This window comes from Betta splendens, chromosome 22 (assembly GCF_900634795.4).
Source record: "Betta splendens chromosome 22, fBetSpl5.4, whole genome shotgun sequence".
NCBI classification, from domain to species: domain Eukaryota; kingdom Metazoa; phylum Chordata; class Actinopteri; order Anabantiformes; family Osphronemidae; genus Betta; species Betta splendens.
This window is the reverse complement of record NC_040900.2, coordinates 5,559,657-5,577,087: the sequence shown is the minus strand read 5'-3', so window position 1 is coordinate 5,577,087 and position 17,431 is coordinate 5,559,657. Positions and strand designations below refer to the sequence as shown.

The window sequence follows — 17,431 nt, the reverse complement described above, 5'->3', positions numbered from 1 at the left end:
ACTAATGCATTGTTCACCAACAAAGAAAGAAACCAGCTATGCTGTTGTCAAAAGGATGCTTGACTTCACAGAATTACTTGAAATCGCCACCCAATATCGAAGAAAATAATTACAATTGCAAATTTTTGCACATTCAAATGATATGGTTAAAAAAATAAAATAAAATAAAATAAAATTCACCCAAAGTGGCTTTTTCTGTATCTGTGTTTAAAGAGAATAGCTATGATGCAAATCTATTAGGGTAGAGTGAAGTTTAGGACTGTTCAGAGACTAATTACATAATAATGCCATTGTAAAATTATACTGATCTCAAGGGACATATTTGACAAATTAGGTCTTAAAGACTCCTCCAGATAGGGGCCATCATGTAACTCAGAAATAAAGCCAAACAAACTACTATAATTAATCATTAATCAACTATTGAGCATCAGTTGCATTTGAAACAATTTCTGTGTCTCAGAGCATGCAATTTAGGGTTAAACATCCAAGTCATGTAATATTTTATAGGTTACAGGCTGCCGTTGTCATTTGATACACAGTCTTCAGCGTGAGAGGATATGGGAGACACTATCTCCTGTCATCTTGAATAAAGGCAAATGATTCTAGGAAAACTATTAAGGACAATTACGAAATCACGGATACCGTATTCAGCGGCTGCAGCTGGAGTCTACTGTACTACACGTCCTGGAAAACGCTCCCTCGCTTTTTTCCCCCTGCGCCTTTTCTATCCTCTCCAATATGTTTCCCTGTCGCACAGTGTATGCGTAACGGAGGATTTTTAATCTGTTGACTTGGAAAATGCTTAACAAGCGCAACAGGAGACCCTCCAGTACCTGTCGTTGAGCGTATCGCCTACAGCTGACGAGAAGTCGCACGTCGATCAGGGATGCCGCGAGCAGAGGATCTAAGCTGGACACCGCCCCCTGTATGATAAACAACCAATCAACGGCTTGTATACTCATGGCTAGTTTTGATCAGCCAATCACTGCGCGGCATACACAAAGGTTACAACTTCAACTTCCTAGCGGGAAGCGGCTATCGGGGAACAGTCCACAGGCATCGGGAATACATGGTAAACAACAGGGTTTAATGTTGTTTGTTGTTCCAGAGCGTCACAGTTTATCATATGTTGCACACATGGGCATGCAGAAACCCTTCAAAGATAACACTGAATGTTTTGTGCCGTTTTTTGCCTTCTGTGAGTCGCGTTAGCCATAACATAAAGCTAAGTTTGGTTAGCAGTGCAGGTGCAGCCGTTTGTGACAGTGGTCAGACAGTCTCATCTAAAATGCTTTAGGTGCATATGCTAATTAAACGCTCACCTGTTTGTACAGATACATACGGAAGCTAATCAAAGGACGATGAAACTGTCCCGTGCTGAGTATAAAGCGATAGTGCGATGGACGGAGCATCTGAGACCCACACGCCAGTGCATGAAGATGTTAAAGGAACAATTCCCCAAGTAAGTGAATGTCAGCTGCGCTTATTGTATCATTTGGATTGTTTTCTACAGTAATTGCTGATGCTGAGGCAGGCGGTGCAGATTTTACACTTGTCCACGATGAATCGATGAGAATTAGTCCAAAAAGATTTTAAGCACGTCTTCTCACATATCTTAAAAATAACATATACACATGAAAGCTAATTAAGCCAAATACAAAAATGTATTTGCCATCTTAAAACCCCCCATAGCCACATGTTTATCTGCATGCCTCTCTTTCTCCCCTATTATTCACCTAATTGCCTTGTTTTGATCATTAATTAATGGCACCCAGGTTTATATGGACTGTAGGCTTTCTCCACAGAATTAGCCAGGGTTTTGCCATGCACTGTGGTTGCACACCCAGAAATCGAAGAGAGAGGTTAATGGTTGTGTTTGCCTTTCTCCTTGACACTGAGGGCCCTCACTTTATTGAACGTAACATGTGTAATCCCCCAAGGCCACTGGGACACCATAGCTGATCCTGCCGAGGTCACCGACAAAGTCTGCTGTATTTGGAGGTTCCTACTTCTATTGTCCTCTAATCACCAATGTAGAAGAAGGCATCTAGTCCCCAAAGGGTCCATGACTGAGCATGAGCTTGTCTTTGTTCTTTCTGTGAGCAATTTACAGAATATGCGATAAGTACATCCAGTATCTAATAGTATGTTTAGGCACGACACAAGGAGGTCCTTTACATGTTTATTTAAAATTTCCTGTCTCCCTTTGGTTTCTTTCCAACTGTCTTTGTAATAATTAAAGAAAAACATAGGACCATTTTCATTCTTATAATTTTGCACAGTCTGTCTCTTGAAGGTGCTGGCTCTTCTGTTTAGTCTTTGCTGGTTATTGTTATTATTTCATTCACCATGACCAATCTCAGGGAGGCCCTTGCTTTTTAAAATCCCTGAGCCTCGTCACTAGGCCTGACAGACAGGCACGGCAGCAGTGTTTTCACAGCCTGCGAAATTATTCTGGTTGTCCAATCAGCTGAGCTGGGCTCTGGAAGGTTAGTGATTGGACTGGCAGGAAATCAGGCTCTTAAGACATAACATATCGACTAGGCCATCCATCATCTCTTAGCATGCGCTCAGGCACGGCAGTCAGCCACCCCCGCCCCACACCCCTCCTGTCCCCTCGGACTGTGTGGGAGCCCTGCCACTGCGTAAATATTGGCCAGGCTAGGACTGGCAAGGCAAGGGAGGGGAGGGGTGGGAGGCTGAAAGGGGCTAGAGGTTTGTTGTGGACAGCTCTGCCTGCACTGAAATGGTAGGCAAAAAGACTGGTTGGTTTATAATTGCTGGAGTGATAAGAAAAACAGGTATATGGATTAAAAAATTACATTATAATGGGTCATTTCTAAATAATGCAAGACATTGTCAAGTAAACTGTAAAGAATGTATTATCACAGTACAGACTATAATAGTTTTTCCGTCACATCTGCCATATGTTAGGGCAGAGCGCTTCCCAATTTTCATTGTAACATTTGTCCTAAATCTGGATATATTGCACAGATAATATAGAAATGGATATTGGTAATATACTACTAGTTGGCATCAGGACAGACCTGTCTGGTAGAATTTCAATGTAATTTTTTTTGTCCAAATTATTTCATGTTTAATCTTATTGTATACAGATATGAATTTTGACTAAATTGCCCATTCTGTTTTTTTAGTAAAAATAAACTTAATTCTGTGGCTGTAAATCAACAGGAATGGATATCATCATGTGTGTCTAGATGCCATATTGACTACAGATGCATTAATAATCATTGCCTTTGACCTGGACACAAAGGGGGTAATTTAAACTTTGAACAAAATGATCACTATAGACCATTGCTCGGTCATTTCCACGGAAGGTCTGTCAGTTTTTTTGTTGTCCTATGAGTATAGGTAGTGGGAGGAGAGAGGGAGGGTTCTATAGACAGATAGGAACAGAGTGATTGTGATGTGGGGTCCCTCATCTGTAACGGCTGCATAACACAGATGTTGGGAGTCATCTGTCAGCCTGGCCTCTCTTGCCGTGCCCGAGCTGCTCTGGGGGAAAAAGAATTGGACACGGTGCTGTCACTTTTTACCCCCACTCACAATGCAGGGACATGCAAATATCAACCCCCATTCTTGCCCTCTCTTCCTAGCCCTCCTCTTGGTGTCCTATCCACTATCTGGACCATGGCTTGGCTGTAAAGAGGGGTGGGAGGACTCATTGCAAGTTGGTGCAGGGGATAAATTTGACATTGGTCCCATCAGGTCCTTCTCTTGGCACATTAGAATTGGAAATGATGGGCTGCTCTCTGAGGCCTTGCCTGGCTTCCCTTGGGTCTACAGGAGACTCCAGTCCTTCCACTCTTTGTCCCCAGAGAGAGTCTGTGTAAGGAGAACGAGAAAGAGAGGGAGGGAACACGAGTCCTCTGTGTCCTTCTGTGCTCTATTATGAATGGATTTGGATGTAATGATTACCCCCCTCTTTAAAAAGCCATTCAGCTCACTCCTCATATGGCATTCACAGTCATGAAATTAGGAGAGTGTGCAGAAAGGGGCAGATGCGTCTGTTTTGTAAAATACTTAAAAAGTAAGTGTGAAGCATCCTTCCCCTCTGAACACAAGCAGTTCAACTCTCTCTTTTACTTACACGCACACACACACACACACACACACACTGATCCCTAGTGAGGAGTCCCTGAACGTTTTTTGAATCGGGCCCTAATGTGCCGTTTTCATCAGCACTGAGGCGGGCTGCAATATGGTGCTAGGGCTCGCGCTGGGAATATGAATGTTGATTAAGCATGCGTTCAGCCTTTTGAAATTCTGAAGAAGTGTCAGAATAATGGATGTTGAGCAAATGTCAAGCATTTGTTAATTTCTCTGTTATTTGGGGTTTATCTACCATGATCTTTGAAAGGAAAGCGAGGGGCAGAGTTGTTGTGGCATGTGCCATTGATATGGTGATTTCTTGGCTACAGACACTTTGTTTTTGATGGTAATATCGCAGCTCAGGACGAAGCTTAGGGATTTGCTCATTGATTATTTATTGTGGCTCTGTTTTTTAACATGCTGATTAAACCTAAGGATTTGGTAACAGGCACGATGCATTAAACGGGTAAGCTCTTTATACCATTAGTTTAACTTTATAGCTCAGGAACTCACCATAAGGCTTATGTCTTTAGCCTATTATAAAGAAAGACTTATAATGTTGAAGATTTTTTCTTTGTACTTGATTAATTTGCCATTAGAACAGTTACTTCAACTTTTGTGTTCACCAGGTGGAAGTAGTATAATTGCGGTAGGTACTCAAATGCAATGTAACTTTGTGGATCAAGATTTTGCAATGGTGAAATTGCCCTTTTTTTATTATTTATAGGTGAGTTGGGTTGTTTTTAGATTGAACTGTGATTTCCACTGCAGTCTCAGTGGAATCAACAGAGTTGCACTGCTGCAGCTCTTGTAAATGTAGCGTTCTGCTGCTATTTTGTAGCCTGAAAGTGGCAATGACATTACCCAGAGACTGATCTAGTGCAGAGCCTGTGGGGGCAGCCTCAATGGCCTCCAGCACACAGCCTCTCACTTCTGGCTGCCCATATTGAACAAAACACAAACTGGCAGCTGGGGCTTAGGGGTACAACCCTTGAAGGCTGTGAAGCTGGCAAACTAATTCCACAGCTCTGTGTGGCTAGATGGTCTTTGGAAGGGTTAAAGGATGAATGAAGTGTAAGCAGAGAGGGGAGATGCAGAAAGAAGAGAAGCCGTGCTGAGTTTACAACTTAATGCCAGGCTAAGGAGTTCATGAATAATAGATGCAATCAATTACTTGATTAGGAAGCACAGGAATGACTACTTCCTCTTCATATCTTAGGGACATTGTCTACACACACTCTCTAGATTGTAAAGCATTTTCAGCTCAGTGGACTGAAAAGTACTAAAGTAAGCAGGCCGCTGTTCAAGAAAGTAGTGGCTTATACAGTAGTAATTATAAGGAACATTATCGTTAGGATTTAGAACTGTGGTTATAGGATTTGGGACAAAATGAGATTTTAATAACAACTGACATCTAAATATTACTGACACGGGAACATAAGCTATTATAAGATCAACACATTGTGTGCTGTAGTTGCTTTGTTGTCATTATGACTTTGGGAAGTGAAGAACCATAATGTCCACACAGGGAAACCTACAGCGAAAAGCACTACAGTTCAGCTGGGCAAAGTCTTGCCCCAGGTTGTCTTTGCATAGTGGGATCAATTGCAACAGAAGAATGAAACAAATTGCCCAGAATGGTACAAGTTTCCCAGGCACGCTTGGGGGACTAGGCAATTGGTCAGTGTAATGTGTTTCTTTGCCAGACCAGTGGACGCTCAACACTTGATGGATAACATGGACCTCATTTTCAATTTTCCACGAGAGTTTGCAGAAACTGCAATGACACTAATTACACAACAACAATGGAAATGCGCCATAATGGTTGTAACATGTTTTGTTCTGTCCCAGACAGACTCATGAAGATCCCAAGCTTTCAGGAGGTATCACAATTAGTGAGGTGATTGCGCGATTCTTCCTACTCTTTTTGCCACCATTATAAACTGTTCTGACATCTCCGGGTAGCTCAGAAGACAGAAATTTTAAAGCTTGTAATAAACGGAATGGGCCTTGGTAGGGGTGGGTCATATTTTTCATGTATCGCAGGCAGAGATGCCCTATCGTGCGTCTGCAGAAGCCATTTCCAGCCACAGTCCCCTGCAGGTTCTTCTGGAGAGAAGGAGTAAGGTGGGGGTTGTCTCTATCAGGCCTTTCAGTAGTCATTTCCTCAGGAACACAAACAAAGCTGAAAATGCAGTAAAACTGTGGATTTGCCTTTTATTTTAAACTAAATAAAAGTTGAATAACAACATACTAAATATATTTTGTAAGTTATATTGAACAAATACTTAATAGTTAAATTCAAATAGAAGGGAGGCTTTAGAGCGGTTTTGAAGGAAAGAAGTGAAACTAATTTGAACTGTAAACATGTGTGCTCATTGTGCAAGTATTTGTTTGAAGCTCTGTGACATACTGGGTTTTGTGTTTGTTTCTATCTCCTGTCAAAATATATCACATTTGTACATTAACGCGTACATTTTTTTTCTACACATTTGCTCTGCTGCTGCTGATGGTAGGCTTAGCTGAGAAACAGATGTTAGCATTTTGCCTATCAGCATGTGTAATTAGCAGCATTTGCATATCCAGAGTGTTTAACCCACATTCAGCTGTTTTTCACTTTATAAAATATTGATCTCTGGGAAAGTAAACGCTTAATATATTATTGTCAACACTCTGTGAGCTTAAGTGAAGTCATAAGATGAGATATAGGCCCCAGCTACGCCTCAAAAGCATTAGCTAATAATCATAGCAGTAGGCGTGTTGATAACAATATAAGTTGTTGGAATAAAGATATTTTTTTTAGTATGAGTAGTTTATTTCGTGCATGTCAGCCCCTTTTCAAAATAGCGTCATAGCCATTAGTAAAAGTATGTGCTGTGCCTCAATTAGGCAGCTCCATGCCCTGAAGAGTCACACCATGCAACACTTCCTGCATGCAGATCCACCAAATGGTAAGTACTGTCGCAGCATATGATACCAATGCCATTAGCCAGGTGGCTTTCATTACCTAAATTACAGCTATTGTTTATAATTAATTATTTGTAAATAAGAAGATTCTCCATAATTGATAGCTTGAAATTTCCTGATCTCCTATTGATTGAGATTTCTCAGCTTGTCTGCAGTGTTGCACTGTGTGCTTAAAACACTAATAAAGCATGAGTGCACAAGGAGATAAGGCAATTCTACACTTAAACTTGAGTTTGTCACATTCATAACCACTGGATAGCCTAGCTTAATAGAGCCTAAAGCACTGTCCAGACAGGCATACCGGCTCAGTGACAAAGTGAAAGTCTCTAATTGTTTTTAATTTAATCTGCTGCTTTACTATTTTGGGTGCCAGTGCATATTAATGCGCTGTCTTATGTTGTAAGGAAGGGTAATTAGGTTGAGAGTGAATGATTCCCTAACCACTCTTCTGTCTCCCAACCTTCTGTTTCCACATGTTCCAAATTATATCCAAGAGGGAGGTATTTAATTTTTTCTTCTCTCATAAAGGTCAACGTGAAGATACATTGGAATATCAGAATTTAAAAAAAAAAGTATTTATTAATGTAATCCAAATAAACCAAACCTCACTAATTCATGGACTACAATCCAATAATTTGAGTACAGTAATAATTATCAACAATTTTTCCAACATTTAATATGAATAGATTATGAATAGAATAAGATTTAGATGCGAACAGATAGAGTTGTTGTGGCTTTATTTATGTTGTGTAAAGGGTTTTGTTTGATATAAGTGTTTTCTATTGCATACACAATGTGACCAAATTATACTATTACGTCTCAAGTCTTGATTATGAATACAACTAGTCATATTTTTATTAATCAGAATTTGAAATAGCTGTAGTTTATGCATCCCTGTTTTTGTTTGGTTTTAAGCCAAGGTACTTTGAAGTCTTCGTGCTAGTGTTAGACGTGTTACAATGAAAATGTAATGCTACTGTTCAGCAGGCAAATCAGATCCCCGTTGTAAGATTACACTTGGCTCAATATTTTAACCTAGAGTGAGTATACTAGGCCCAGGAGAGCACAGGTTGAATATACATTAATGTAAAGCCTGCAGTAACTTATTTTTAATGTCTGTTAAATTGGAAAAAGGGGCATTATACAACATGAGCCCAGTGTAAGATTTGACAGACTATAAAATCCAGAAACTCTTGGGCTGGATCCAAGTATATGCTTGCCTCTCTTTTGTAGGCATTTTTCTATTTTGCTTAAATTTCCCTACGTTTGAACTTGCTTTTGGCAATTTAGTTTCTTAGCAATCTGTCCAGTTTTGATGTCAGCAAAAACTGATTGAGGTAGGAAAGAAAAACAAAAGTCCCAAAAGTTCTTAGCATTTTTGTAACAGATATGTTTTCCCAGAGCGGTTTATTCTCCTTTAAAGTTAACAGGGTATAGATTTAGCAATTAGGCAGTAATCATGCTCATTATACAGAGTAATCCATTTAAAATCTAACAGATGTCTGTTCCAACGGGGAGATCCTGATGGTCCCCTGCCAACAATAAGGCTGTAATGTTGTTGAAATGCTCAGGTGCGAGCTTGAAGTGTGGACTTTTTTTTTCTTCTTCCTTAAGTGTCCACATGTTGACAGTTGACCATTTAATGGCCCACTTAATTGCGGTGGCCCCTTCAACCCCAAACATCATTGTAAATTAATGCTGAGCCGGCAGTGTTTCTGAGCGTTTCACAACATTTGGTCCTTGTCTTTGGTGAGTGTAACTTTGTGTTTGATCATGTGTGATGGGTTGAAGGTGTTTGGATATTTGAGAATTGTTCTAGTCAGAGCAGTAAAATTGTTTAATAGCTGACATCTAAACCAAGCCAAGATGATGTCACCATATTCTAGCAGTTGAAACGCTTTTATTAGAAAATGGTCACAGGCTAAGGAGTTGTACAAACATCAGGGTTTCAACATTAGCTTTGTTTGCATAGGACATGGTTATGTTATGAATGATAGTTAAAACCTATAGTACGTGTTCATACATTTCAATGCAGCTGTCTTCATCCTGTCATCATAATTTGCATGTTACTCTCAGGTGACTGGTAGCGGAAAGTCCATCAGATTTAACAGTCAAGCTTACTGAGAGTGGTATATGAAGACAAAAACGCTGGGGACCACCAGAGAGCAGTTTGCGTGTTTGTGGATGCTTGTATTGTGTTCTTTTTTTTGTTTGTTTATTGTTGATATGCAGAGTGGGGGTATGTACCATCCAATTAGAATAATATCTGTCACCATTTTAAATATCTTCAGCTTCAAGGATGCTGTGGGGGTTGGGGAAAGGCTATCGAAGGGGCTGCGATTTCCCCATGGAAGCTGCCTGTTTTCCAGGTTGCCTCACTGCCAGGTGTTTGACATTGACTGGTGCTGGAGATGAATGTAGCTTATGGCAACCCATGGAATTGACCGACTCCTGGGATTCCCAGCTTCCTGCAGTGAAAGTTTCCATTTTCAAAGCCCATCAGTTGCAGTGGGACAACTCCAGAACAGCCCATATGCCAGCATTGACAGTGAAACAGGAAAACTTTCTCCTGTCCATGGATTGCTACAACGTTCACAGTAGTCGCCACAATGCCTTTAGCCTTTGGACTCGGACCCCACCAAATATTTTTCTGACGATTTGTTTTTATTTTCAATTTTATGAATGGTTGTTTACAATAGTAGGGACTGCACTGACTTTTTTTGTTTAAAAAAATTGGACAAAGACAAGAACGTATGAATGAGTGGAAGAATTAGAAAACCTGCTTTTTTGTTCATCTTTCATACCACACACACAACGGCCCCCTTTCTCATACCCAGTCCATCGTGGTGGGAATCTTTTGTCAGAGGTGTTCATCTGGAACAACTTTGCCACACTTGTTTTCATGTTCTTTTAGATTACAGGGCAGCTGGCCCCAGCTTTGAAGCACCCCCTCTCCCTTTGTCTCTGTGCAATGCACTCTGGTAATTAACTTTGTCCTTCTTTTATTTGTTGCAGTCACTCGCAGTCCACTCTTCTGAGCATCTTCTCCCTGGAGTACCAGGTTAGAAGTTTTCTTCCTTTGTGAGCCCTGACAGGTGCCTAATTGAATGATGAATGTCCCTTTATTTCTTTGTAATTGAACTGCCAGCTCTCTGATTGGTTTGGTTTGGAGGATGCCCCCCACCATACTCCCGTTTATTTCAACTCCACCCCCCCAGCCTAAAACTCCAACCCCTCCTCCTCACGTTCACGTTGAGGGCCCTTGCCTGCCTGAGCCTCAGTGGATGTCTGCCAAGCTTTCCCATCCATCTGTCTAATAACATCTAGCCCCTGCTTATTTGGTGGACCTGTAATAAATTATGCTAAACCATTATTATTCTGACAATAATAATTTCCCCGTGTAGTGCGGCTGCGTGTGCTAAATGTTTGCTGACTCGCACTGTCACTGCCGCTTTCCACGGCTGACAGCGGATGATGATAAATGGCCACTGCCGCCAGTGGCAGAAGGCAGCACAGGCAGAAAATGGAGTCATTTATCATCCCCCTGACAGGTGTCAGTCACTCTGCCTGTCTCTGTGGAATTACATTTTTTTGTGTGTAGTAGTTTTTAAATAAGTTGTTTTTTAACCAATGCTCTTCCTGTTTTATCCCTCCCTCCCCCCTGCCTTCTCAGCAAAGATTGCAATTCAATTGCATGGAAATGTCACAGCGTGGAATGTGGAATAGGGTCATTGTTTGATCGAAAAAGGGGAATGAATACAAGATTTAAGTGAAGGGGGTACAGGGTGATATAGGGGTTTGAACATGGTTGCCTTGACACAATTTGACCCCTGGGGAAACTTATTGAAATAAAATAACCGTGACCCACAATGTCTGTTAGCATGCAGAAGAAAATGAAGAAGAATCAAAGGTGAATTTTACTTTATTATTAATAATAAAAAAATGTTTTTTGGTTTATTTTGACAGAAACGAACAAAAAGAACAATCTCAAGGCATCATGCACCAGAGGTTATAGAGAGCCACTACCAACGGTATGGTATCACTGCTATTTTATTTCTTTCCTGTTTATCTAAACCATAGTCACTCATATAACTATTCTGCGATTCCTTCCCTGTTGATTAACTGTGGACAGGACTTGCTAAATTCAGAGTAGGTGGTCCACCATTGCAGATGTAATCTCCCCCAAACAAATCATCACCCTCAGGATTTATTCCAGACATCTATTGGCACCTGTTTAGACAAAGCTCTGTTCTTCATGTTAGTTTGAAAGCAGGAAAAAAATGCACAAGTGTCTAGCCAATCGACGCGGCCCTTACGCAAGCTGGGACTGGATTTTTATCTGTAATTTGATGAATATGGATAAATTAAAAAAAATTAGAAACAGACTCTTGGGGCAAAGCCTTTTTGTGTATTTCAATTAGCCTTTATCTAACTTATTAGAGCATTGTTCTGGGGAAAACAAGACTAATGCACTTCTAATCCACTTACAACAACAAACCTCAGATGATCTGGGTAAGATCTGACGGGAGCCTGACTTTAGCTGGCGAGGGAAAAGGGACTATTTGGGCGGTATGGGGTTAACTAAGTATCACATGCTGTCTGGCTTCAAGGAAATTTGAAGCCCTTCAAGCAGTACTGTTTTAACCGCACCGAGCCTGCCATATGCCACCTAGGGCAAAGTCATCAGGGACATTAGCATGTCTTGGCTAGCCTGGTACAGTCCCCTCTACCCTTCTGTCTGCCTTTGTGGGCCATGTTTTTTTTTTTCCTCACTGCTGTTGTTCTTTGTTATAATGAAGGTATCTGAGTGAAGCCAAGGCACATCCCACTGCTCCTGTTCTGTTGCAGTTGGCCAATGAGGTAATGGCATAACCTTTAGTTTTCCTCTTTCTTTTATCTCCTCGGCGACGCTTGCGTTTTTCTATAAATGGCAAGAAAGATGTTGGCTGCAGTTTTTAATTTTCTCCCTAGTCTGTTAGCGATTATGAAAATTGGTAAAATGGCGGGCTCCATTATCAATTATTTAATGCAATTAAGCAGATGTGAAAATACTTTTTGTGTTGTATTAAGTAATTTTCCAAATTGCAGTTCAGGTGGAGTTGCTGTAAACTGCCGACAGGTGAGGTCAGGGTCATTGGTTAATTCCTCTCCTCATCACGTCATCAGTTGTTTTCTTTGAGGCCAGTGAAGAATTTATTTGTTTTTTGATCGACCTATTCCTTTAGTTTATAAAATGCAGTAGATATACTTGAGTGTTTAGTGAAAATGGCAATTTCTTTGACTACTAGCGTTATCATTTACATGCTATGTGCAAAATAATATTTTTATTGGGCTAGAGCAAGATAATCATTTAACATTTCTTATACAATTTAAAATGCAGACAGTACACCTGGTGTGCCTCAGTAGATGTGGAATTGATGCATTGAGTTTTACATCATTATATCATGTTTATGCTACACATGTGTGGTTTTTGAAAGTCTTGCAGTTATTAATCCATTTATTTAATCTTTATCTTCCTACATTGTTAGTCTTGCAGTTTTTCACACCTTGTTTGCTAAAATGGGCACCGTAACCTTTTAGAACGCTAAAATGAACACTTAGATTTTTATTAATGCTCACAGCGAGTTATTAGATTTCAGGGTTTCTTCATCTAAAATTCGAGTAGTTCACATGCTTCAGCGGCACGTCTAAGCTAACTAGCATTATTCATTCTCCATTTAATTGACATATCTTTTTTTTCCTCCAAAGGATTAAACTCAGCTCAGAGATAACTGTCTATGAACCATTTAACTGTCATTTTAATATGCTACTTAACATTTAAACCAAGCACTCATGGTCTCCCAGACTGCTAATTGATGTAGTTTCATCCCTTTATGAGACAATATATCTCAAACAGAGTAAAATGATTAACAATGATGGAAGATATTCATTGATTTTGTTTCTTTTTTTGTAAATGTCTATGAATGAGTATTGTAAATGCTTTGCTTTTTTGGGGGACTTTATGTGGCGTTTTCTATAAAGGTTACTTAAACATTATGGATCAGGACAGGTGCAGTTATGCTGTACAATACTTGACACCCCTTGGTGTTCAGCTCGTATAAAATCAGAGTTTTACAGAACATTTTTTTCAGCAGGAATTCAAGGCTCTTTGAATCTTAGTCACATGTTAAACTCATGAAGTGCTTTGACTTGAGACTGTAGATGGTCCCATGATTAATATGAAAATTAGGTGGACGCAAGTACCTGAACTAATCAGGTGATCCTTATTCAGTCTGGGCCAGCCTCGGTAATGTTGCCATTTTTCATGTGTCAGACCGATGCAGAGTACCACCAGTCTGATACGCTCTCGTTATCCAAAGGTGTGAATGCAGAGCAGGCCAAAATGAACAAAGAGGAAAGGACTGAGTGGGGAGAATGGGATAGAGAGAATAAAAATTAAGAGCTTTAAAGAGACGGAAGAGAAGTACTTTCAGGCTGCAAACACAAAATCCAAATTGCTATCAGATGTCTCTTGCTAAGCCTTAAATTATTATAGACATGTTTGTCCTTTTTCACAGTCCTTACCTTCTTAGGACAATATTAACAGACATGTTACTGCAGGCTAAAAAGACTTTGACACTCTTTGCTACTGGAGTTACCAGGAAGCATCAGTGATGAGATGAAACGCACCATTCTCATTTCAGGGTCAGGGCAAATTCTGGTTTAGTTCTCAATTATTGTAACAAGTAAAAAATTATCTTTATAATGAGCTGACTAGGACTGACACAGTCTTGAAGCAGTGTTTTAATTTTATTGTAAAATGTGTTTGATAATGACTTAACACCTCTTCTCTTTTCCACATAATAAAGCACAGCAATATTGAAATTTTGGTGCGTGCATGTAGTTTATCTACAGCTGTAGAGTTTTTGATTTCATAGCATTAAAACACTTTAACCATAGTACTGTTGATAATGAGTAGGGAGCATTGTCTTAGGAATTTTGTGAAAGGTCAGGTAGACACCTTTAGAATTATTAGAGCCCCCTTACCTGTCAAGGTTCTTCCCTGCACTCAAATGAAAAACACTGCATACCTCTCAAGGTGTCTTTGTGTTCAAAGGGTGTTACAGCCATGGGTTCTATCCTTCCTATTAGACTCTGCATTCCTACAGTCCCTCTGGTGTGTCTCGCTGATTTCTTCAGGTTTGCCTCAGCAAATATTCTATGATTAAAGCTCTATCGTCTCCAGCCTGGGCATGGTATGTGCTATTTTTCATACAAGATAGGAGACAATGGTTGTACGTTGGGCACAGGTGAAGGCAATTCAATCGGGGAGCTTGGCTGTGTAATAGGCGATCTCTTGTTCCTGTGGGAATAGTCATTGCAGAGTCATGCTTTCAAAGACCAATTTGCACAGGGATTGTCAAACGTTAGGTCAAGGTTTAGAGATGCAATAATATCATTTAGAGCCACAATCATTATTATCTAAGTGACATCAGCTGAAGGTAGGCCGCCTGTGTAATTTAAGTGCCATAATTCTTAGGCTATTTTGAAATACACTCCTACAGTACTTCCAACTGGATATGTGGGTTTCGACCTGAAGCTTTGTAAATTGAGCCATTCTCTAGAGAGTAATAACAATTTTTTGAACCTGTATTGTCACCCCCACTCATGCTAAAATCTGTTTTTTTTATTAGCACTAATTGTATTTTTTTTTGTTTTTGTCCAATTCATGTTAAGGTGGACCTGTCTCCTGCATTGATGGCTAGATTAATCCTGGACAGGTTTCTGCAAGACCTGGAGGGTGGAATGCGTGAGTAAAAGTTTTCCATTTCCCCACTCTGTCCTTTCTGTCATACCTGCCCATAATTCTTAATTGTACTACTTTGTCTTTTGAATCTCTTTGTGTTTGAGCCTAAATTCTAGCTGTAGCTGCTGTATTTTCAGCCTGTCCAAGCTTAATGAGACACAGACCACATTCAGTAGTAGCTGCATCTCAGAGCACATGACTAGCAATTAAGCGCTGGAAGGACCACCCACCTCTCAACTGCAGTGTGGATCAATGGTAGCTCACCTCATCAGTGTTATTTATAACACCCCCGATTTCCTCTCCCACCTTACTTCATCCACCAGTGCATTTGTCTACTCTCTACCTCCTCTTCCTCGCTCATCGCATTCACTTGTGTGACGAAAAGCTTGGAATTCAAACCATTTCTAGGTATTGACAAAATTTTAATGTTAAGGACATTGCCTATAATTTCTGTAAATTCTAATGAATTTCTAGTGTTTTCTGTTTATTGCAATCTATATATCCTTCTTTTGCAAATCAGTTTAGGAGGTACTAGTAATTTGCTCCTTTTGTCCACCTACTTTGATTCGTTTTGTGTTTCTCTTACTCTGGGTCACCCAATATCACATGCTCAAGTGACGTCCTGTAGTTTCAGTATGCCTATCCTCTGGGTTAGGGGGGGTGTGCGCGTGCAGTAGGTAGTGCTTTAAGAGGGAATCGTATGATGTCAAAAAGACGTGCTTCCAATATAATCAAGAAGGAGATTAAAGTGGATGTGTGTTATTTTCAACTTCTCCACAGCACAGTCATTTGTCAAAGTCAAAGATGTGATTGCTTTGGACCCACCGTTATCCACTGCCTGTCAAAATACTAGTCTGAGCAGCTTGTAGAACAGGGCATTCATCCAGGAGATGTACTCTGTCTCTGATAATAGTACACTGCAGCCCCCCATCTCCATACAGTGGAAAAAATGCTTTATTATTGCTCAAAATAGATTTGTAGCAGATGAAACTTCCTGGATGATCATTGTTTAATTTCAAAACAGTTTTGTAACTAGGGAGCATTTTAGTGCTTGCAGGTGAGCCAGTAACATCATCGTCTCAGTTCTTCTGGTAGAAAACGATTTCACAGAGCAGAACCCTTTTACAGGCACCATTTAGGATTCTAAACAGCCCGACCAAAGACGCATGCTGTGACAAAAATGCCATGATTCAGATCACATAATATCTATTATTTCTGCTGGCAAAATAGCAAAACAAATAAATCTGAAAATAGTTTTAAATGATGTCATTACACTTAACCTTTCCACAGTTGCCAGCTGTAAAGGCGGTGGCTATGACGGTGACTTCTGTCTTGACAAAGCTTCTCCGCAGTCTCCTCCTGACCTGACCTTTGCAGATGAATTGCTGCCCCCGTGGGCTGCACGGTCAAATCGTCCAATTTCTCAGTGTGTATATTAGACTCTAGTAATGTGTTTCCATTATGAACAATGCAAGGATAATTGTCTTTGCTGGCAATTAGCTAACAGGTTGGTTCAGCGCTATTGGCAGGCATATCCGTCATGCCCTCCTCCCCACACCCACCACCAACAGCCCCAGACTATGCTGCAGTGAGAACGTGTGTGTTTGAGTGTTTTTGTCAGACTCCAGAGGGAGGGCAGGCAGGCAGGCACACTGCAAAGATCAATAGACTTCTATATAAGGGACATTACCCCCAACTGGGTGAGTGGCTAGCCTTTGCCTAGCACCATTGTTTTTTTATTTATTTTTTTATTCCCCTTCTCTTTCCCTTTGCATTTAAGAGACACAGGAATGGGGCCTTTGGGAGTGTGGAATATATGTACAATCACTAGTGCTGGATCAATACAGTGTTTTAAATTGTTTTCTGTCCCTTCCTTGTTTTGTTTTGCTCGCTTGCTGTTGTTGCCCCCCCCCCCCCCCCCCCCCCCCCCCCCCCACCCCCCCCCCTCCCTTTTCTCCTTGTCTCACATCCCTCCTTCCTACTAACCCCACACACACCACCACACCTAAACGTGCCGACACCACCAACAAACTGCCTCCCCCTCGTCTCACAGAAAAGGTATTGGAGAGCGCATCAGTCAAGCCGAGCGAAAGACGATCTGGTGGCTTTTGTAAATAAATCAATACATTCAAAACAGTTTTATCATGTATTGAATATGATATCAGCATCCATAATGCTCCTTGTCTTGTGAAAACCGACTTGGCAGGCGAGGAGGAAAGGTCGAGTGCACTTCTAATATGTTTATGTCCAATATTTTCAGCTCACTTGAAGCTGCAGTATACTTGTGTATTTTGATGCATTTTAGGAAATCCATAGGAATCTGAGCCAATTGGCCGCTTCAGTGTAAGTCAGATAAGTCATACCCTAACTTTGTCCTAAATGGACAATATTAATGTTGAAGCTCATCATTTAAGTCTAAAGATGGGGGAGACAATCACATTTTAAAATCTGATACAAGCAAATATGTTGTGTCTTTAGTGATTATTAAAACAAATGACTTCAAGCAGAGACCGATGAGGATCAATGTTTGAAACACTATAAACTGGTTTAAACCATGATCACATG

General features: G+C 40.5%; 1 protein-coding gene across 4 annotated transcripts in view; it reads left to right on the top strand.

Annotated features, from left to right (window-relative positions):
- The first annotated feature begins 913 nt into the window (after positions 1–913).
- cdin1 (CDAN1 interacting nuclease 1) overlaps positions 914–17,431 on the top strand; it is a 56,064-nt gene continuing 39,546 nt past the window's right edge. For 2 of the 4 annotated variants that reach the window (XM_029138883.3, XM_055506016.1), the window contains exons 1-6: positions 914–1,072; positions 1,335–1,462; positions 10,096–10,141; positions 11,047–11,111; positions 11,880–11,940; positions 14,797–14,869. In XM_029138883.3, coding sequence (XP_028994716.1) covers positions 1,070–1,072; positions 1,335–1,462; positions 10,096–10,141; positions 11,047–11,111; positions 11,880–11,940; positions 14,797–14,869 — 376 coding nt within the window. In that variant the 5' untranslated portion in view covers positions 914–1,069. Of the gene's footprint in view, positions 1,073–1,334; positions 1,463–7,002; positions 7,065–10,095; positions 10,142–11,046; positions 11,112–11,879; positions 11,941–14,796; positions 14,870–17,431 lie in introns of all 4 variants that reach the window. The other 2 variants (XM_055506017.1, XM_055506018.1) reach the window with 2 other exon arrangements.